This window comes from Humulus lupulus, chromosome 3 (assembly GCF_963169125.1).
Source record: "Humulus lupulus chromosome 3, drHumLupu1.1, whole genome shotgun sequence".
Lineage (NCBI taxonomy): Eukaryota > Viridiplantae > Streptophyta > Magnoliopsida > Rosales > Cannabaceae > Humulus > Humulus lupulus.
This window is the reverse complement of record NC_084795.1, coordinates 194107122-194130484: the sequence shown is the minus strand read 5'-3', so window position 1 is coordinate 194130484 and position 23363 is coordinate 194107122. Positions and strand designations below refer to the sequence as shown.

General features: G+C 43.3%; 2 protein-coding genes across 2 annotated transcripts; one reads left to right on the top strand and one right to left on the bottom strand.

The window, feature by feature from the left end:
• The first annotated feature begins 12171 nt into the window (after positions 1–12171).
• On the top strand, positions 12172–20656 carry LOC133823340 (vacuolar protein sorting-associated protein 55 homolog). Its single transcript, XM_062256013.1, has 6 exons — positions 12172–12327; positions 12405–12456; positions 19033–19165; positions 19287–19326; positions 20126–20210; positions 20328–20656. The coding sequence occupies exons 3-6, from the start codon at positions 19067–19069 to the stop codon at positions 20521–20523; spliced, it is 420 nt and encodes a 139-aa protein (XP_062111997.1). The 5' UTR covers positions 12172–12327; positions 12405–12456; positions 19033–19066; the 3' UTR covers positions 20524–20656.
• Positions 20657–21421: 765 nt separating this feature from the next.
• Positions 21422–22098, bottom strand: LOC133823341 (uncharacterized). The gene has a single exon (XM_062256014.1). It carries the CDS (start codon positions 22015–22017, stop codon positions 21697–21699), a length of 321 nt encoding a protein of 106 aa, XP_062111998.1. The 5' UTR covers positions 22018–22098; the 3' UTR covers positions 21422–21696.
• Positions 22099–23363: the final 1265 nt, after the last annotated feature.

Genomic DNA, 23363 nt, shown 5'->3' with positions numbered 1-23363 from the left:
GGCATGGTGTCACGCTGATATGACAGGGATTAATCCTAATGTTGCGTGCCACGCACTCAACATAGACCCATCTGCATCTCCAGTTCGCCAAAAGAGGAGGTCGTTAGACCCGGTGAGGGCCGAAGCCGTCAAAGCTGAAGTGGACAAGCTGATGTCCATAGGCTTTCTCCAGGAGTCACACTATCCCGTGTGGTTGGCCAACCCAGTTCTGGTCCCAAAACCCGATGGGTCCTGGAGAATGTGCATTGACTTCACGGACCTAAACAAAGCCTGCCCGAAAGATTGTTTCCCTCTTCCGCGAATCGATCAGATGGTAGACGCTACTTCCGGGTACGAACTCTTATCCTTCATGGATGCGTACTCCGGATACAACCAGATCAAGATGCATGTCGCGGACCAGGAACACACCAGCTTCCTCACGGACAAGGGTGTCTACTGTTACGTGGTCATGCCTTTCGGTTTGAAGAATGCTGGGGCGACGTACCAGCGTCTAGTAAACAGGATGTTCAAGGACCAACTGGGGAGGAACATGGAGGTGTACGTGGACGACATGTTGGTAAAATCCAAGACCTCCGGGGACCACAGTGACGACCTTGAGGAAGCTTTCGCCGTGATCTGAAAGTATGGAATGAAACTGAATCCAAAGAAATGTACTTTCGGGGTCTCGTCTGGGAAGTTCCTCGGTTTCATTGTCAGCTCCCGCGGAGTGGAAGCCAACCCTGAGAAAATTAAGGCGTTCATAGATATGCCTTCCCCCCAGAAGCATAAGGATGTCCAGAGCGTTACCGGAAGGATAGCTGCTCTCAGCCGCTTCGTATCCAAGGCCACTGACAAGTGTATCCCCTTCTTCAATGTGTTGCGAGGAAACAAGAAGTTCAAGTGGACCCCCGAATGCGAAGCAGCCTTCCAACACCTCAAGGAACATTTAACCCGAGCTCCCATTCTGTCCAAACCTGTCGAAGGAGAGGCGTTGTTCTTATACTTAGCTGTGACAGAGCACGCAGTGAGTGCCGCTCTCATCCGGGAAGATGGCCGTATCCAGCTCCCTGTGTATTACGTAAGCAAGAGGTTACTGGACGCCGAGTCCAGATATTCAATGATCGAAAAACTCTCCCTCTGCTTGCTAATTGCTTCGCGGAAGCTAAGGCCATATTTCCAGGCGCACACCATCAAAGTACTCACCAACCACCCTCTCCGACAAGTCTTGCAGAAACCCGAGTCTTCTGGCAGATTGCTTAAGTGGGCTATGGAACTGAGCCAGTTCGACATCCACTACCAACCACGTGTTTCCATAAAAGGACAAGCTCTCGCGGACTTTATTGTGGAATGCTCGGGAATGAATGACCTCCCGAAAGATCCTGTCCCGGAACTTCCAACATGGAAAGTTTATGTAGACGGAGCCTCAAATGAAAAAGGAGCTGGAGCAGGGGTCATCCTAATATCTCCCCAAGGGCATCAGCTCCAGAGCGCCATCCGTTTCGCGTTCCCAGCATCCAACAACGAGGCAGAACACGAAGCCATGTTAGCTGGATTACGACTGGCCAGAGAAGTCGGAGCCCAAAAAATCGAAGTATACAGCGACTCCCTACTTGTGGTAAACCAAATATCCGGGGAATACCAGACGAAAGGCGAAAAAATGGCTGCCTACGTGTCTCTCTCCCGCGGCCTACTGCAGCATTTCAAAGGCTACCAAATCCGCCAGGTCCCCCGGGACCAGAACTCACTCGCGGACACGCTGGCCAAGCTTGCAACAGACCCGGAGATCGAACAATATGGCCTGGTGCCCATCGGGCACTTAGAAGCACCCACTACCGAGACACAGAGGGTAAATGCCATCATCGACCATTCCCATTCCTGGATAGGACCCATCCTCAGATTTCTCACCACCGGAGAGCTCCCCACTGATAAAGTTGACGCAAGGAAGCTCCAGTATCAAGCTCCCCGATACGTGGTTATGGATGGAAAGCTTTACCGCAGGGGGTTGTCCATACCCTTCCTTAGGTGTGTTGCCGGAACCGAAGTCAGCGCCATCATCCATGAGGTTCACGGAGGCTTCTGTGGCGACCATACCTCCGGGCTGAGCCTCTCCAAAAAGATCCTTCGACAAGGATACTTCTGGCCCACCATGAAGAAGGATTGTGTGGATTATGTCAGAAAATGTGAGCAGTGCCAGAGGTACGCCAAGGTTCCGCGAGCGCCGCCTACAGAAATTACCTTAATGACCAGCCCCTGGCCATTCGCCGTTTGGGGCATTGACCTAGTAGGTTCCCTTCCAACTGGAAAGGGTGGAGTGAAGTATGCCATAGTCGCGGTAGACTACTTCACCAAATGGGATGAAGCTGAACCTATGAACACGGTCACATCTAAAAAAGCACTGGACTTTGTCATCAGGAATATAGTGTGTCGTTTTGGGCTTCCACGAAAAATTGTGTCCGACAACGGGAAGCAATTTGACAGTGAACACTTCACGAACTTCTGTGCTTCGCATGGAATTATCAAAAGCTTTTCCGCAGTCGCCAGACCCCAGGCTAATGGGCAAGTGGAGGCTGTAAACAAAATATTAAAGACCACGTTGAAGAAAAAACTCCAAGCCTGCAAGGCTCACTGGCCGGAAGAACTTCCGCGAGTACTTTGGGCCTATCGCACAACAGAAAGAACTTCGACGGGGCACACGCCTTATTCCATGACCTTCGGTTGCGAGGCCGTCATCCCAGTAGAAACTATGATCCCCTCTCACAGGCAGGATACCTACGACCCTACCCGGAACCACGCCCTTCTCCAGGAGTCCCTGGACATGATCGAAGAGCTCCGGGAGCAGTCGCAGGTCCAACTAAAAATGTACCAAGGCAAGATAGCCCGACACTTTAACACGAGAGTCAAGAGCCGTACATTCGAAGTTGGAGATCTTGTCCTACGGAGAGTATTTCCTGCTACGCAGGATCCGAGAGTGGGAGTCCTCGGACCCAACTGGGAAGGCCCCTATGAAGTCCAAGAAAAAGTGGGCCATGGGACGTATCACTTAAAGAGACTCGACGGATCCAAAGTCTCGCGCGCCTGGAACGCGGAGCACCTCCGCCGTTACTATCAGTAGGCCCCGGACTATCCAGTCGAAAGTCCTTGGTGGACGTAGCAAAAGTGAAGAATGTGGAAATAATCCTCCCTGCTGTAAAACACATGCCTCACAGGATAATTTAATGAAACACGGAGAGGTTCACTCCGCTTTTACTGCATTTTTTATCCCTGTGTTCAAGGCTGCGTTTCAACAAGTGACCACGCGGTCCGGAGACGTCCGGACCCCACGCTCACTTGGGGGGGTATACATGGCTAAGGCATAGCCATACGCCCCTTGAACAAAACATACACAGAACACCACTTGTGTGCTAGCATTGTGTTTGAAAATTTTAAACTGTTAAGCTTAGGTTAATTTGTTGCCATGAACATGTTTGCATTACGTGAATTATGTGTTTATGTGAAAATTGCCATTGAAATGCCTGCCATTACGCACCATGAAAATTATCTCCTGTATAGCACAGCGATGAACAGGACTGGGGGGTGGGGCACATTCAGAGAGCTACGCCGAAACACCCCCAACTCCCTGACAAGTCCTTTGCAGAATACTCCGCGACCGCTGTAGAGCTTTGCTTCGCAAGCTCCAGCTCCGGGTCCCGCAAGGCGAAAGATGGCAAGATCCGCGACCGTTGTAAGCCTTGCTTCGCAGGCTTCAGCTACGGATCTCACAAAATAATGCATGGCGAACTCCTCGACCACTGCAAGTTTCAGCTCCAGGAGCAGACATGGTCGATCCCCCACTCACAGCAGGCCTTGCTTCGCAAAGCCCCTGCTCCGGGATCACACCTGGTGGGCGTGGCAATTTCCCCGACAGCAACGAGCCTTGCCTCGCAGGGCTCCATGCCAGGTCCCTGAAGTCAGCCACCATGAGGTTCGCAACGACAGTTAGTTTTGCTTCGCAAAGATCTAACCTTAAGTCTAGCGACGCTCACCAAAAGAACTCCCGTTCCGAGTCATGGAACGGCTCACCTTAGCAATCCCAGCGAACAGTATAACTACAAGTCCCGGGATTGGCTATTTGCCTTAGGAAAGCTAAAATACGGTGAAAGGAGCCTGGCCGTTGGAACCAGGAAACCTTCGTAACCTAGAAACTACGTGGGAAAAGACATCAGCCGTTAGAGCTTCAAGTGGGAAGTGCATAGGTTCTGGCCGTTGGAACCAAAACCTCATGCGCCCCTACAACAGTTTCTACCGTATAAAAGTCTACCCTAAGCGCAAAGATAAATAAAGAACTCGGCAGAAAAGAAAGGAGAATGCTATAATTATGGCAAATATGTCTGCAATGAGAAAAGAGTACAAGGAGCTTCGCCCCAAAGAAAAACTCAAATGAAAAAATTATTAAAGATAAGGCCCCTTCAAGCATCGGGAGTGGCAGTAGTGTCCGCGTCCAAGGCCTCGGGGTCGGCAGTTCCAACTGGGGCAGGCGGAGTCGGCTCATGGGGAGGTGGAACTTCATCACATGCAGGTTCAGAGGTCCCCGCCTCTCCGGGATCTCCTGCTTCAGGGGCTCCAGCGCTCTTGTCAACGTTGTAAGTTTGGACGTACACCTCTGGGCCTTGATCCCACACCTGTAACTTCTCCCTCATGGCGTCAGCATCCTCTCCCAGATAGCCTAGTACCTCCGGGTTCATTTTCCAGAGTTGATGCATGAGGGCCACGTGCGATATATTAATCATCCTGTTCAGAACCACCTCGGCATCCTCCCTCTCCTTCAAGCGCTCCGCCTCGGATGTTGCCAACTGTGCCTCCGCGACAGCTAATTGAGCCCTTAGTTTTTCCATCTCGGCCTTGGAGGCATCCCGCTCTCCCTTAAGAGAATCAATCTCCTTGCGCTGCTCCCTATTTTGGCTCAGCACGGATTGCTTCTCGGTCACATGCCCCCTGGCAGTGAATTGCAAGGCTCCGATCTCTTTATCCTTCTCAGCGAGCCCCAACTCCAGCATAGACACGAGATCCTTGCTCCTCTTATGAAATTGCTCCTCCTCGTGCAGCTTACTCTAAAGAGTGGAATATTCCTCTTGCTGCTTAAGGAGGAGATCATTTTTTGATTGCAAGCGGGCTTCCAAGGTATCCTTCTCCACCCTGGCTTGGGACAGCTCTTCCCGGAGCTGGGAGTTTTCGGCCTTCATCTCATCCGACCGCTGTCTGAACTCATTCTCTGCGGTGGCCCGGTACTCTCGATATTTGGCAAGATATTTCTTGTCCGCCTCTTCCTCAGCCGTGCGCCGGGCCTGATCAATCTTCTCCGAAGCCTCCAAGGCCTGTTGGGTCAGTTTCTGCTTCTCCGCCTCCAAGGCCTGGCGAGCCAGCTGGCTCTCCTCCAGCTGAACCAGAACTGCACCCACCTCCCGGAACGAGCGTTCCGCGATCATAGAGGCCTGCAAGGAAAGACAACAGAATGAGTTAAGCCGGACCAAAAGACAGATGATCCCAAAACACAACAACTGACGGCTTACCCCGAACAATTGCTGCTTCACGGCATGTGTCAGCAACAGCGGATCCTTACTGCTACTGATGGCCCATTTCTCATAATTGAGCTCGCACAAGCTCAGGGCCATGTCCTCCATCATCTCCACTCCGAACGGCGCCAATGCACGTCCAAGCCTAGGCACCAGCCTCTTCTCCAAGGCTGGGCCATCCAAAACCGCTCCAGCCGGGTGAAGAGACCTCACCCCCTCGGCCAACTCCGCTCTCTTCACGGCAGACAAGTTGTCTGCCCTTCCCTGAGTAATGGCCTTCTCAGCCTCCAACCATCTCTTCAGAAAATTATCGGCCCGTCTTACACCCTCCAGGAGGGCAGCAGGGAAACGGGTTGGTTTCTGCGGGAAGTGGAACTTCAGGCCAGGCAGAGGAAGGTTTGTTTGCTGAGAAGAAGGAGACCCCGAAAGGGCAGACTCTCTTTGGGCTGGAGGAGGAGGCAGACGGGGTATTAAGGCCCCGGTCTGTTGTTTTTGCTGCTGCGGTGGCGGAGGTGACTGCCTTTGTTGTTGTTGCTTTTGCTGCTGCGGGAGCGGAAGTAATTGCCCTTGTTGTTGCTGCTGGTTTGGATGTTGTTGCTGCTGCCGCTGTGGCGTTGGTGATTGTCTCCGTTGTTCTTTTTGCTGCTGTTGTTGTAGTTGTGGCTGCTGTCGTTGCTGTCGTTGTTGCCTTCGACCGGGAGAAGAGTGTCTAAGGCGTTTCTTCTCGGCGCCCTCAGCATCCCCTCCGGGACGCTTGCTCACCCCAGTCGTCTTCACGGGGAACACAAGCCCTTCCCCGTCGCTGCTGCTACTCGAGACCATCATAGTCTCGGAAGGCCCGTCGGCAGGAGACTTCTCTACCCCCGGAGACGCTTGCGCCTCGCCACTTGTCTCCTTGGGGGTGGCAGCTTTACCTTCCCTACCAGCCTTGGTCTTCCGTCCTTTCCCCTTGGACGGGTCTTGGCTGGTGGCAGCCTTCTTAATGAGCAAAGTAACTCTCCCCAACATCGTGGCTTCTGGATACTCTGCAAGAAACATACGAAGCAAGGTTAACGAACCAACAAGCAGTGAAAAAGAAGATAAGCAGAAGACAAGACAATCAACAACATAAAAGCACAAGCAAGTCCGCCAGCAGGGAACGAGAAACAAGAAAAAGAAAAGTTTGAAAGGGACGACCATGCACGAGAAACGTGGATGGCCTTCCCCGAGCAAAACAAGACACCGCTTCCTGCTCCAGGAAGCTCCCGTACTCCTTGAAGTCCGGGAATGACATGCTGAGGGAAGAAGGGTCAACCATGATGACACCTTCTGGCAGACTACCGTCACTCAGCCACCCGAGGAGCTCATCTACCCTATCGCAATATCTGTCAAAGGGTATCCTACGCAGATCTAGCCTAAGGAAGCGGGGATCGAACCCCATCTGAGAGGTCCGGGAAACCTCAGACAGGCTGGGGGTGTGGATCAATCGAAAACTAGTCTTACCTCTCCCGGAGGTACTAGCCCCCGGAGCCCCTTCGTTAGGGTAAGCCGCGGCGTGGCGGGCCTCGATCTCCTCTTCCTCCGGCTGGGGGTCGGGGAACCTCTCCGCCCAACTAGGAGATAAAGTATTCTCGTCCCGGGCTGCTTGGTTGATCACCTTGGACAGCTCCAGGGCAATCTGCTCCCGGATGTCAGCTGACACCTGACTTTGCCCCCTGCCACTCACTGGCTCAATGTTTTGGAAAGAGGCGAGTAGCCCATACTCCCTCAAAGATTCGGAGGTCACAAGTCCCTCCACTTTCAACTCTTCCTCAGAAAGCCCTTCGTAGAACTTGGACCTCCTTATCATCTCCGCACAACGAGGTGTCCGCGGAACGACTTCTGCAAAATTCAAATACAAGCATTAAAGATCCTCCCGAAAGGCAAATCAAACGCAAAGAAACAAAGTTGAAAAGGAGAGGAAGGAGCACTTACCAGGGATTTTGAAGTCCAAAGATAGGGCTGGCACCCTCTTCAGCGGGAAGCCAGTTGTCAGGAACCAGTACTCCCGGAGGTCTGGAACCCTCGCGGTATGACAGGTGGGACACATCACGTCTGGGTGCCTTTCCAGCCTGTAAAACCCCACCTTGTCTGAATGACCCCTCATAGGCTGAGACTTCAACCCGTAGAAGTACAGCACCTCCTCCGGGGTAGGAGCTTCCAGTTTCCGGGACTTGCAAAAGATGAACCACCCCGCTAGGAGCTTGTAGCTGGGGGGAATCAACTGGAAGGGGGCAATCCCCGCCTTCACGCAGAAATTGGCAAAGTAACTTCTTAGGGGCAAGTGCGCCCCACACACTATGTGTGCCCAGCTCCAGGCACCAAAGCCCTCGTGACTCTGGCTAGCCGACTCGCCCAGCACCGACAGACGGTGCCACATCACACCTGGGATGTTCTTCAGGCCTGCCTCGGAGGAATACAGCTCCAGCATGCCATAATTCTTGAAAAGGTTCGGCTTCTGGTCCATCTCCCAGATTGAACTATTGGAAGTCGGTGGACTAGCCGCGACCACTTTTGCCTTTCCTTTCCCCTTTGCGCCAGCGACAGGGGAACCCTTCTCCTGGGTAGAATCAGCCTCCACCACAGCGAGGAGTTGTTCCCTTGAGATGTTCGTCACTGAACAAAAGAAACAAAGAAGAAAACACTCTAAGCAGTTAGCACCCTTGTCATACCCTAGTGGTATCAAAGGCGTCGGGGAGACCCTCCCCGAAAACTGCTTGGAGAGGCTCCCACCGAGCTTGCCAAGGGGTTGGCACCATGCCACCCGAAGGGCAGCAAGGAACCAGACTCAGACTCCGAGCCTAAGCCCACCAAAAGAAGTGTTTTTCCAGAGAAAGACACCCTAAAGGCGTTCATGCTTATGCCCTAAAACAACAAACCAGAAAAACGCAAGCAAAACAAGGAACGACTTTCCAAACGCAAATCGTCAAAGCATGCAAAAGAGACTACTTATCGACTCACATAAATCACATGTCTATCAAAGCCCTATTCACGCATGCACATAGGCGATAATGGCAGAAACCTCAACTCCAACAACTACCAACAACCTAAGGTTTGGGAGAAAAGAGCAAAGTAGAAATACTTACTGGTATTCGGGTAGTTGAAGGTTGAAGGAGTAACCGGATCACTGCACAGCACGATCGCGAGAAGTAAAAGCTGCAAAAACGAACGGCGATTCAAACCCTGAACTTCGGCGAATAAACCCACTGCCAAATCAAAAGAAAAGTTTCTAGATCCCTTACCAAAAGAAGTGGCAAGTTCGAAGGAATGGAAGCTTGGAGGCCTGAGAGTTCGAAGGTTTGGGAATCTGAAAATCCGAAAGATAGAGAATTTGAAAGCGTAAAGAGGAAGAAAGGTCCGTTCCCTCGTTTTTATAGCAGGGAAGAAGTCGTTTCGAATTCCTCAAATGGACGGTCCCGATCTTCCCATTCCGTGTGCATCAGATCCAACGGCTGGAGATGAAGCGACGATCCTATTTATGACTCATCGGATGGGAATAAAGTATTTATTTCCCATCATTATACCACCTCGGGCCCGGAGTACCATTAAAAACCGTCAAATCATTGCTCAGATGCCTGACACACGCATACTCAACCAGTCGCCTCACGCACACGTCTTGATCGCAGAACCATTCCCGGCATGACGCGTGGCCCTTGCCGCACTTGAGTACTTGAGTTCAAACAGAAGAAATTCCCTTTCTTTTTCATACTAACACTCAGGCGGGAAAAAGGAACCTTTCCGGGAACACAGAAGGTGGCCCCTCGCCTAATCTAAGAAACCGGAATACCCGGAGGACTGTACAAGCTCCCGGATCTCTCAAATCTCCGTGACCTTGGGGGGTAAATGTTATCCAGATTTACGGATAGCGTTTAGATGGATATCCTCGGGGAAGCAGAATTATCAATGTCTTTCACGGTAGGTGACCAGAGCTCGCGGATGGACAGAAAGGCTTCGCCTCTTCCGTTTAGTGTCCGGATTACTCTCTCAAGCAAACGCGACACGGAAGCTCGTCAACTCTCCCGGACTCCCGAAGGGGTATCCTTCGGGGAAGCTCCTTCCAGGAGAAGCTCTTCAAGTGGTCTTCGCGGAAACAGTTCCGTGCCTCGCACGGAACAAAACCAAGCGGTCGAGTCATGGAGGAGGTATATTTGGAATGATATCCACCTGACACAGGATCCCGCCTGACACGTCCGACAGGTCAAAGCCGCACACATCCCAGCACGCCTAAGGGTACCTTTTCGCCTACTGTTCCGCTGACAACTTGGAAAAGACGGCTGACTTTGTGTATTCCCCATACTTTCACGTAAATATACCCACATAGAGTCTTGTAGCCATGCTACTACAGTAATTGTATCCCCTATTTATGGCTGGTGTAATTAAGACTCATGTACGTAGAGAAAAACCCTAATCCAAAACCCTAGCTATAAAGACCCCCTCATTTTACAATAAAGGGGACGGCCAACAGATCACATAGCAAGAACTCTACTAAAATCTCTCTAGCTTCATCTTCTCCAAGAGAACCCGAGAGAAACACTGTGAGGTTGTGAGTTCCTTATACACCAGCTATTTGACTGTTATTCTCTACAAGTATAATAACATTGACTCGTGGACTAGGGCTCGTTAACGCCTGAACCACGTAAAAACACTGTTTGTTTATTTATATTTCTGCATTTCTATAGCTCTTGTCTGTTTATTATTCCGTTCGTATTCGTTTCCGAAAAACTCGGTAAACATGGAGGCATATATATATATGAGTGCACTCTTAATGGTTACTACCCATGAATGGTTACTTTAATATTAACCATTGGATTAAGATCAATGGTCAATATTTATAGTTGTTAATTAATATTTTTAAAAATAAATTTTAATTTTTTAAAATTTTTAGAAGGGTTACCTGATGGAAAAATGTGTATTTATTATGAAAATATAATATTGTAAACTTTTTCATTTTTCAAATGTAAGTCAATTTCTAAATATAACTAGTGTTTCTCATTGGTTGAAAATATCATTAATTATGACAATATTTTTTTTAACTAAATTTGAAATTAATATAAAAAAAAAAAATTTATCTATTGGCGACTTGCTATACCAAGTCACTATGTTGCCACATCATCATAATTGTTAGTGCCCATCTATGTGTAATAACCATTGAGAAGTCTTCCATATATATATAAGAGAAATTTGCGGCATTAATGTCTGTGTAGTTTGTTTTGTTACACTTAAATGCCTATGTAATTTTTTTCACAGCAAAAATGCCTACTGTTATACATTTGGTGCAGTCAAAGGTCCTTACCGTTAGATCTCACTTAAGTTTGACATTAATTGTTATATGTCAATTTCTAATTAGTTGAAAATTAATAAATATTTTAAAAAATCTAATTAGTTTAAAACAATATAAAATTAAATTCATTAAAAAATTAATAAAAAATAATTATAATAAAACAAAATATATAAATTAAAAGAATTTTTTTATTTTTTTCTCCTCTTCTTCCTCCATATCGTTCTTCTTCTTCTTCTTCCCATCGACTTCCTCCATTTCTTCTTCTTCTTCTTCCCGAATACCCATACCCAAACCCCCTTCGGACCTCAAACCCAGAAAGAAAAAAATTTCTTCTTCCCATCGACTTCCTCCTCTTCTTCTTCTTCCCGAATACCCAGACCAAAATCCCCATCAAACCTAGAAAAAAAATTCTTCTTCCCATCGATTTCCTCTCCTTCTTCTTTTGCTGCCCGAATACCTAGACTCAAAACCCTGTTGGACCTCAAACCCAGTCGGACCCCAAACCTAGAAAAAAAAAATTCTTCTTCGCATCAAATACAAAAGCATATCATCATCGGTTCTAGGGTTTGTGCGGGAAGTCGTCGTCTGATTTGTAACTTCAACTTGATGTTGTCGTCGTAGAGGGGTTGCGAAAAACACGATGATGGGAGCAAGTTTTTTGGGTTCGGGGTCGACGGGATGGGGTTTCCTGGGCTTGGGGTCCGTCGTGGATGGATTTTTCATAGCCAAGAGGTTCGACGAGATGGGATTTTTCTGGTTTTGGTTGAGGGTTTTGTGCGTGTTCTTGTAGTAATTAGCAACTGTGATGAACAAGAGTTTTGAGATTTGTTTGAAGATGATTCAAGTCCTCTTGAACCACTTGGGTTGCAGCAATTAATTATTGATATACACATTAGCTATGGGCAAGTTTGATAGTCCATCAAATCTCACTGATCTTGAGAGTTAGTATTAAAGCAATTGAAAAGAAGTATAATAGATATCTGAGTTGTTTTTCTTTATGAAGAAAATGAAATCATTTTAGATTCTTCCATCAGATTTAAATTCATTGCATTCCAACTAAAAAAGCTTTAATGTTTAATGATTTAATTTAATTTTTAATATTTAGATTTTGTTTTTACTTTAATTTATATATTTTATATATTTAATTATTTATAGTCCATTAGAACTTGTCACATGGTTATTATACAATTTAAAGTCAAATTTAACTAAGATCTATCCGTAAGAATGTAGGCTGCACCAAATATATAAAGCTAGTCATTTTTTAAGCAAAAAAAAATACATAGACATTTAAGAACAATAAAACAATCTAGGTTCCTCGTAAATAAATATAATAATTAATAGATATTATTAACGGTGAAAAAAAAAAAAAAAACCTGCCAGTCAAAACGATTTAGTTTGGCTCCCGACCCTCGCACTCAATCACCAATCTGTCTTTTTCCCCTTTTCTCTCGACATATCTCTCTGTCGGAGTCTCATCCTCGCTCCCTCTTCGTTCCTCAGGTATCTCCTCGTCGCCTATCTCTTGCTCCTTTTCTGATTTTTTTGTTTGATTTTGTTTCTTTTTCTCTCACCGACAGGGGTTTTCTCCGGCCTTCGTTTGATCTTCGGGCGGCTATAATTTCCTATGAGGTATTTTGTTCGATTATCTATATAGTTTGACCATCTTATCACCTTATTGGTGCATAACTATTTGCGTAGTCTATATATGTTCAGAACGCACTGATACAGCTTCGTCCTGAATTTATAACTCAAAATGTAATTTTTATTTTATCGGGTGTTCTGCTATTCGCATTAATAGTTGTTAATTTTGCTGGAAATGGACATCATTCGATTTTGTAAATGGTAATGTTGCTCTTACCCTATATCTGATTCTGTATTCATTAAGATTTTCGATGATTTTTCCATCTGGGTATATCATTTTTTACATTTTCTAGCGTGATGTTGTTTGAAGTAGTAATTTTGAGTTTTGATCTTTCTGGACCTTGATGGTTTGATAATCTTCACACTATGTTTAGTTTTGCAGTTGGCTTTAGTATAATTTTGTACAAGAATAACGCACGTCGTTTAGAAGGGAGCATTGTTTTAGAGTGAATAAATGGCTCAAACCCAGAAGATGTTTTTCATTTTTAGTTTAGGTTTTGTTTGGAATTTAGATTTGGGTAGTTCTCTAGTGCACCCAAAAAGGAGCACACGGTACACTCTCTCAAGTTTTGGATTCGGAAAGTATTTTTGGCTCAATTTTAATATGGTCATGTATATTGTAGTTATTTAAAACATCAGTTAAATTTTTAGAAAATTCAGATTAATTTATAGTGTCGAAAACAATGTTCAAATAAGTTAATTTCACAAGCATAAAAATATAATCATGCGTGCAACAAACTATTTGAACTACAACACTGTAAATTATTCGAAATTTATTGAAAATTTGTAAATGCGTCAAAAATACTTTTCGTCGAAATAGGTACAACATATACGACTAAAAAAATTGCGTCGAAAATACTTCCCAAGCCAAAAACTAAAGAGGGGTGTATCGGTGTGCTCTTTTTTGGGGTACACTTGAGGTTTGGGAAAAAATTATGGAAAAAATAATTTTCTAAATTTTATGATAGATTTAAAAAAAAATTTGAATAAATTTATAAAAGTTATAAATTTTATCAAATAACAATGGTGAATTCTTTGGTAGTCCTCGTGAAAAGGGGATTAGTGTGCACTCCTTGTGTTTTTAGTACTTGGATAGTAATCAAACATACTGATGCACGTGTACGTGTTTTTTTTTATTAGCGTGTGAAAAAGACTGAACCGGATGTTTGCTGTAACTAAAAATGTTCGACTTTGTATAAAAAAATTGAGATTATAAATTGAATACACTAATGGGTGCACCAGAAGTCCTTTTTTTGGGAAGTAGTTCCCATTAACAATAAATTGAACTCTATATTTAAAAAACAAAAAAAAATTGTCATTTTGTTTGTTTTAATACAAATTAGAGAGTAATTTTTTTTAGAATTCATTTTTTTTAATTCCTAAAATAAGTTCCAAAAAGAGGGTTGAGCTTTGGGGATTATCTTTCGTCATATGCTTGGATGAAAGGGATTGCAAAATTAGAACTGTGTTGTTTCAACATTCATCAATAGGATTTATGTCATTCATACATGTAGTCACAGGTCAGCAATTGAAGTTTTAATTTTTAGCGAGCTCTTTCCTAGTGTCTGTCTAGTAGTGAAGAATAAAAAATGATACGTTTACTAAGATTGCTCGATTTGGGAGTATATGTTAGTGAGACCCAAGAGGTTGGCCCAATAACTTTAGAACCCAAGATGATGCAGGACCAGATGAGGAGCTGGGAGATAGACTCGGCCCAAGATGTTGAGGTGCCCTTGGTTTGTGAAGAGGAGAACAACACTCCAAACGCAGAAGGAATAATCAGCAGCAAAGCATGGGAGAACCAAGCGTGTACCAAGAGGGAACGTGTCAAGCCTCCCTGGATGAGGGACTACGTGATGATGTTGGAACGTTGAGAATGAATGAGGTCATGTAACTAATTTCGGTTAGCTTGTAATTGGCTATAGAGTATAAATTGTTTTCTGTAAAAACAAACTGGGTTATGTGGAATGGAATAGCAATTTGATTGCCTTGGAGATTTGTTCTGTCTCGAAGAGAGCTTGATACTAACATTGGTGCTTTCATTGATTTCTTCCTCCTTCATCATGAAGAACGAAGAGATTGCAGCACTTTTGCAGGCATTGGACCTCAAATGGGAGCAGCGTGCGGAGTCCCAACTGGAGCATCTCAAGTCCTTGTTGGATGAACGTTTGGCCCAGGTATCGCCGCCATCGTCTCCGAGCACAGGTGGTGAGGCCAGTGCTATTCGTGAGCAGGTTCGAGAGAAGGGACAGAGATCTGATGCGGGGACCGATTCCCGTGACTTGAATTCGATTCTCAAGACTTTGCGAGTTAAGGTTCCATGTTTTGATGGTCTGAACGTTGATGATTGGATTTACAAGATTAACAAATTTTTTGATCTACATAGAGTTGATCCAGCTATGTGACTTGCTGTCGTCGCCTTTCACTTGGATGGAGCTCCATCTACTTGGTTTCAATAGATGGAAAAAGGAGGCTCAATTACTGATTGGGACTCTTTTCTTACGGCGTTGCAACAACGTTTTGGGACATCGATCTATGATGATCCACTGGGAAGAATTTCGAAGCTCACTCAGATGGGTCGCGTATCTCAGTATCGTGCGGAATTCGAATCTCTCATGCCTCACATTACCGGTGTGGCGGAATCGATGTTCTTGAATTTTTTTATTTGGGGACTCAAGTTGGAAATTCGAAGGGAATTGTTGCTGGCTAAACCGATGGATTTGGCTGATGCTATGGCCAAGGCACAGTTGTTTGAAGACAGGAATGATGATTTAGTGGCTCGACAGAAACAGGAAGTGACCCGCTCAAGTTGGTCGCCGCGGACAGCGAGTCCGACTCAGGTTATTACACCATCATCCTTTACTGCTTATAAACAAGGCCCCAATTCTAATGTCACTTCCAGCCAGTCTACTGTAACTCAGTCAGGTATCACCCCTCTTCCTGTAAAGAAACTGACTCCTACTGAAATGAAAGACCGTAGAGATAGAGGCCTTTGTTACACCTGTGATGAAAAATTCAATTATGGTCATAAATGCAAGAACAAGATGCTGATTATGTGTGTAGAAGGGGATGAAGATGTTGAGTGAGGGACCGAAAATGGAGTACCGGAGTTCGAAACCACAGAGGAGGAAGTGAGTCTCAACTCCCTTTCAAATTCGATGAATCCTTGAATTTTTCGTATTATGGCCAAACATGGAAAAGAGTCTCTGGAGGTGCTAGTGGACACGGGGAGCAACAACTTTATCCAGGAATCTTTGGTTTATAACTGCAACTTTCTTTGGAGGAGACCAAGAGGTTTAAAGTCTATATGGGTAATGGAAATTTCCTCTTGTGTTCAAAAATTTGCAAAGGTGTTGAACTGGTTTTACAAGGACACAAGTTTGTTGTCGATCTTTATGTGCTTCCGATTTCTGGTCTAGAGGTGGTACTCGGGATGCAATGGTTACAAACTTTAGGCCCGTGTGTTCATGACCATAAGGAGCTTACTATGGAGTTTTCGTGGCAAGGTAGTGTGGTGAAGTTGAAGGGGTCTACTGATGTTTCGGCACATCAGCTCACTTACACTCAATTTAATACTCTGTTACAAGAGGGTAAAGTGAAATCTGTGTACCGTTTGTCAGCTGTCATGGATGCACGAAGCAATACAGTGGCTGCATTACCTGATTTAGAAGCTAATTTTCCAGCTCATGGCAGGGGAATTCTTACTCAATATGCAGATGTTTTTAATGAGCCCAAGGAGCTGCCCCCTTACCGAAATGTGGACCATCGAATCTTCTTGCAACCAGGTTCACCTCCTGTAAACGTGAGGCCTTATCGGTACCTGTACTTTCAGAAGGACGTCATTGAGAAGTTGGTGAAAGAAATGATGGCAATGGGATTTATCTGACCAAGCACAAGCCCTTACTCTTCTCCAGTTTTGCTTGTTAAAAGAAAGGATGGAACGTGGCGATTTTGTGTGGACTATCGGGCTCTTAATGGGATTACAGTCAAGGATCGATTTCCTATTCCCACTATTGATGAGTTGCTAGATGAATTAGGCAAGCCACACAAAATTCAAGAACATCGATTCCGTCACACCAGTAATGCAAGGCATTTCGTCATCCGTATGGATCATAAGAGCCTTCGCGAGCTACTTACACAGATTATTCAAACTCCGGAACATCAACACTTCATAAGGAAATTGCTGGGATTCCACTTTTCTATCGAGTACAAAGCTGGAAAATACAATTTGGTGGCTGATGCTCTTTCCAGGCAGCATGAAGGATCGCTCTCATCCCTTCACTTAGCCATTAGTGCTGGGCGTTTTGATATTTTAGAGGAATTACACCAAGAGAACATTACTTGCCCCGATCTTAGGCTTCTACATGAGCAATTACAGCAAGGGAAATTGGATGATACACAATACACTGTCAGAGACGGGCTACTTTATTATCACCAGAAATTGTTTGTCAGTCAACACTCCAACTTAAAGCAACAATTTACTTCAAGAGTTTCATGCTTCTCCTTTAGGAGGACACGCAGGGGCTGACCGTACATTTATCCGACTGAGAACAAATTTTTTTTGGCAGGGTATGCGCAAGGATGTGCGCCAATTCGTGCTAGCATGTTTGGTTTGCCAAACGATCAAATATTCTCCAGCGGCCCCGTACGGATTGCTTCAGCCATTGCAAATTCCGGAGCGAGTTTGGGAAGACTTGGCTATGGATTTATTGTTGGCTTGCCTAATTCACATGGAGTGACTAATATCTTGGTGGTAGTGGATAGGTTCACAAAGTATGCCCACTTTGGAGCACTTCCGAGTCATTATTCAGCTACTAAAGTAGCTGACCTTTTCTCTAACATGGTGATTCGCCTTCATGGCATGCCTCGAACTATCATATCGGACAGGGACCCAATATTCACTAGTGCTTTTTGGAAGAAATTGTTTGAATTGATGGGTACAACATTGAAGATGAGCACTTCTTACCACCCTCAAACGGATGGTCAAACCGAGGTAACCAATCGCTATTTAGAGCAATATTTGCGCGCCTTTACAGCAGAGTGTCCAAAGCAATGGAGTAAGCTCTTGTCATGGGCTGAATACCACTATAACACCAGCCACCACTCAACTATTGGCATGACCCCTTTCCAGGCAGTTTATGGACGCACTCCTCCTTCCATACCAGCATATACTCGAGGTACCACTTCGATTCAGGCAATACTCGGGGTACCACTTCGATTCAGGCAGTGGAAGTTGATTTACTCACGCGCGATGAGATTCTGCAACACTTGAAGCATAACTTACAGCAGGCACAACACCGGATGCGACAGCAAGCCAATAAGAAGCGCAGAGATATCGAATTCAAGATCAGAGAGTTGGTTCTTGTCAAGCTCCAGCCTTACAGGCAAACGATAGTGGCTCACCGCCTCAATTCCAAGTTGTGTCGTTATTTTGGCCCCTTTGAAGTCATGGCTCGCGCTGGTCCAGTTGCTTATACACTGAAGCTTCCACAGGGGAGTCACATCCATCTTACATTCCATGTCTCTTTACTGAAACCATACCATGGCATGAAGCCAAGGACTTGTTATCCGTTGCCAGAGTTAAGCATTGCAAACAAACCTGTTATGGTTCCCTTGGCCATCATAGCTACTCGGATTCGCATGAGGAACAACATGCCTATTCGGCAGGTACTGGTTCAGTGGCCTATAAGCTTGCTTGAGGATGCCATTTGGGAGGATTTTGACACTTTTGTTCAGATATACATGCTGTCCAACCTTGAGGACAAGGTTGGTTTCGGGGAGGGGAGTAGTGTTAGTGAGACCCAAGAGGTTGGCCCAATAACTTTAGAACCCAAGATGATGCAGGACCAGATGAGGAGCTGGGAGATAGACTCGGCCCAAGATGTTGAGGTGCCCTTGGTTTGTGAAGAGGAGAACAACACTCCAAACGTAGAAGGAATAATTAGTAGCAAAGCATGGGAGAACCAAGCGTGTACCAAGAGGGAACGTGTGAAGCCTTGCTGGATGAGGGACTACGTGATGATGCTGGAACGTTGAGAATGAATGAGGTCATGTAACTAATTTCGGTTAGCTTGTAATTGGCTATAGAGTATAAATTGTTTTCTGTAAAAACAAACTGGGTTATGTGGAATGGAATAGCAATTTGATTGCCTTGGAGATTTGCTCTGTCTCGAGGAGAGCTTGATACTAACAGTATATGCCTTTTAACCAGGGCCTTTCCATACTGTTTCCGGATTATGGAATGCTTGTAGGGAAACTAGAATTATTAGAAATATTGTGTGATTTGAATAATCTATTTGGCCGATGCACACTACATACTATGTGAAAAAGGTTTTTAACATGTTTATCCATGTTTAGGTGGGTCAATATATGAAAGTTACCATTCTACGAGTGTATGAGTTGAATTTTGTTGTTTTCACTTTCCTACATGTTTCTAAGATCATTTAAGGCCATGTCTTCTCTAAAAATATCTTCGCTTCTTGCGTCAATGGACTGTTGCTTCTTTCTGGCTCTCTAAGTATATGCTTTTGTGTTTGGCATACTAATCTTATGAACATTTTTTAGCTTTCCATCCGGATGAAGTGAGGCAATTTTACTGATGGCTGACTTACCAGGCTATGTTAGGGCCTGCTTGCACACTGGCCAACTTGCTTTTTTGGCTATTTTGGTCTCCGGAGGGATTGTGTTACAAATATTGGTTAGTAACGCTGTTTCTTGTAGATTAGTTTATTGATCCGGTCCAGTATTTTTGAAGATGTATATTTTTCATTTACTGCAAAGTCATCCCGTTTCTCAATTATCATATGGTTCTTTGGCAGGCATGTGCTTTGTACAATAACTGGTGGCCAATGCTATCTCGTAAGTAATTAACCACTTTGAAGCTTGTTGGATATGCATATGTGCACATATTTAGCTCATGGAAAATAGGTCTGAAATCAAAAGCATAAACTCTAATTGGAACATCCATATGTGTCTATACTTTAAAGGTATACTAAAATACTTTTTGAATGGGGATAAGTAGTTATAACGAGTTTAAGTAGATTTATGTCTACTTTTGGAAAACTTTTACTTTTGCTTATTTTTGTGTTTGGATAGCTATAATATAAATATCATTATTTTTTGAGAGTCAATTATAAAAACTATCCTAATTTATAAAAGTAGTTTCTCAAAGGAAAACCTTAGCTGAAATATCTTTCGAACTAAAAAAAACTTTTTATATTTTATCCAAATACTTTCAAAAGTAATTTTTTTTAAAAAGAATTCTAAGCTAAAAAACAAATTGAAAAAACTTAGCCAAATGGGGGTCTTAATAGACATAATAAACTTGTAATGTAATTTTGTATGCGAAGCATGTTTCAGAACTTTGTGCGTGCTTCACAATCATAAAATGGATTCACATTCGTACTCTTCTTGCTTTGTTTGTCATTGTTCCAACTGAGTTGAGGGTAATGAATGGTTTTTATCCAAAAAAAAGAGCACGTAAGAATTTCTTCCAATAAGTTATTTCAGTTGCACTAACATCTTCCAGGGCCATTAACTTATTATGATTCCTATTTCCTCCTAACGATCTCCTAATGTAATTGTTGGACATTTTTTCTTTGTTGTAAATGTTGGAAGATTCGTGTTGAGAATCATTTTTCGCATCTTTCTCTTGCAGTTATCATGTACGTGCTTCTCCCTATGCCATTACTGTTTTTTGTGGGATCTGATGGCAATGCTCTATTTTCTGAATCTGACAATAGGTTGGTCTTTTTATTTTTTTCCCTTCAAACTATCCTTTCTGCAGTACGCTATACTTTACCATCTATTATGGATCCAAATATTGTTTTCTTACCCACTCCCTAACGAATTATGATCAGCTGGGTGAATGCAACCAAGTTCTTGACTGGTGCTTCATCGGTTGGAAGTATTGCCATACCGGCTATCTTAAAGCATGCTGGTGTAATTGGTTGGGGCGCAATGGCAATGGAGTTTTCATCCTTCTTCATATTTGTACTTGCCATAATGTGTTACATTCGCATGAATGATGAAGACAATTATTACTCTGCCATCTGAGATCTAACCCTTCAAAATGCAACTGCCTCATTTGTGTAAAGATAAATCATGATTGTTTATATTGCAATTCTTGTGTAAAGAAAATGTTGGTTCAAAATGTGTGAGGCTTGGTTTTGCCATTCGTTTTCCTCTATGCGATTGCTGCATATTCTTATAGCACACCTTAGTCTTTTTCTATTCAAGTGCTGTTCTTTGGGAGTTGCCGAGTGTATTGAGAAACTGACTAATAAAAATGAACTTCGAATCGAAACGCTTGCTGTCAGATTATGGAAGGTATTTTGCTAATCTAAAGATTGTAAATGTGGTAATGATTTTATGATGACACCAATTGCTGATTTTAATCAAGTCCTAGTGCTGAAGAGCAGCCATTAACTAAATTGGAGTACTCAATCTTTACATAGCTTCTGTTCCCTTGTATCCTATGTGTTGCTAATGACCATTTCTATCATTCTTGTATTAAAAAAATCAGACCAACTAGAAGTATCTAAGAGTTCCCACTAGATAATGTACAAAAAAAAACTCCTATGATAAGCCTCTCTAAATATACATCACTACTTCCTTATCATTCTTGCATTATGCCAAGTCTATTAAAGTTAGCACTGTTTTTTTCACTGTTATGCATCAATTTACTAAACCTTATTATGAGGCGAAACCCAGAAACAAGCATTTTTTTAAGCGAAAATTAGGAAGTTGTTTTTTCTAATTTCACTTTCCCACAATATTGTTATTCCAGCAAATTCTTCAAACCCAAGAAGAAAGATTATACTCATACCAAACCTTTCCCATGAACCCACCATAATCATAATCATCTCCTTTACCCTGGCCCTGTAGTTTATATGATGTTCTTAGTAATAATAAACAAACCAAAGTTTTATAAGATGTTCTACTACTCATATGCTGAATGAAGTTGCTAATTATCTAATATTAACTCATATCTCCTTTTACAACATAGATTTCAATAATTGCATCAGTTTTAATAATATATTTCAAATCAATTGGAAAAATAAAAGCAAAGTAAAATTCCAATTCCAACCAACATTACATCTTACTTCTCTCTATGTTCCTCTTTTCTTATACCTTCTCAATTTTAACAAAAACCCTTTTTTCCTAAATTTCTCCAAAACAAAGACTCTCTAACACACACTCGGCTTACAAAGAAGTAGATGAAGTCGCTCAGAAGACCACGCGAAACTGCGGAGCATCAGAGCCACTCGCCGGCAAGATCTCCCAACGGCAGGGGTCGAGTTCGTCGGAGACGGGACAGAATCCAGCGAGCGTTACGTTATCGGCGGTAGCAGCCACAGAACCGAACTCGAAGACCGTCACATTCACCTTCCGAGGAACCTCCACAGCGCCGTTCATGCCGGGGATCTCGACCGCCTTAGGGTTAGGGTTAGGGTTAGGGCTTGGGCTTGAAGCTTGGGCGGGTTTGTCATTGTTGTTGTTAGCAGGTTGAGACTGTTTGTTTCCTTTCCACCAGGATAGAATCCCCATGTTGCCAATGGTAAAACACTTTTCTTCTTCGAATTTTCTGTTATCTATAAGACTGTCTTCAGAATATTCCTTCTATATTTTCGCTTATACTTCAGATATTAATCATATATAAATACTCTATATTAATTAAATATTTTCTCATTTCCATTTTAGTCAAAGTTAGTTTTTAATTAAAAATTTTAATCTACAATTTGTAACAAAAAAAATGTAGTTGCTTCTATTCAACTCTTTTTTTTCACCTCAATTTCTACTGCCTCTCTTAATTAATTAATTCTTTCTTTACAAAAATATTCTCACTTGTTTAACAAAAATATTATATTAATTTTTTTAAGAAATAAAATTATACTTCTTCAAACACACTTCAACATATTAACTAAATAACAGGAATAAAATAAATTATGAATGATAACTATTTACATATATTTTTATGTACTGAAATTTCAAGTTGGCCTTTGAGATGACGAGAAAGTAATGGTTACTTGGAGACCTGTGCATCAAGTCGAGTATTAGATTGTCATGTATCAGGTCGAAAGGATCAAAATCATAAGGTCGAGCTCGTGATCAACACAATGAATTGAAGACTTCATGTAACTTCACAATGAAAACTATTAGCTCGAGTGGGAATAGGTCAAGAGACTATTTGAATCTGACCTGTCATCTCGAGGTACCACTTGGTGGGGATCTTTTCGAGATGTTGGAGATAGGTCGAGTTTCAAGGCTGGAATTTCATAGTTAGCTAACAACCACAGTTCGAGCTACAGGTCAAATGAAGCTACTTCAGATTAGACGTATGGAAAATCCATTTTTTGGCAAGTTTACTTTAGATAAAAATAGTGTGTACGTTTTCTCACATTAATTGGTATATGTTAAATGTCAATAAGATTGATTTAATTAAGAGAATATCTTGGGAATATTTTTCTATTTTTCTATTTTTCGGTCTTATGATTATCTTGAAGATATATTTCCGTAAAAGTCATTCTTGATATTACATATCTTTTTTAAATCATTTAGAGTTACTTTGGTCAATTTTCTACTGGCTTTGATTTATTTTTGGAAAATTTCTTTTTCCTTATAATGAATCTAGACAAAAAATTGATTGAGTTCATAAAAATTGTCTAGTCAACTCTCACATCTGATCAAACAGATTTTGCCCGAAAGGTAGATTTTTTCAATTAAAGAGAAACTAGATTTCTTCTTACAAATGAGTGTGAACTCCTTGATATGGACGTACTCTTCAGCTAAATAAACAGACGTAGAGTTCACAAATCAGTTGTCACTTGTGCTTCATTTTGTGGTTAATATGTGGAGACTTTTTGAAAAAAAAAATAATTTCTTGATTCATTAAT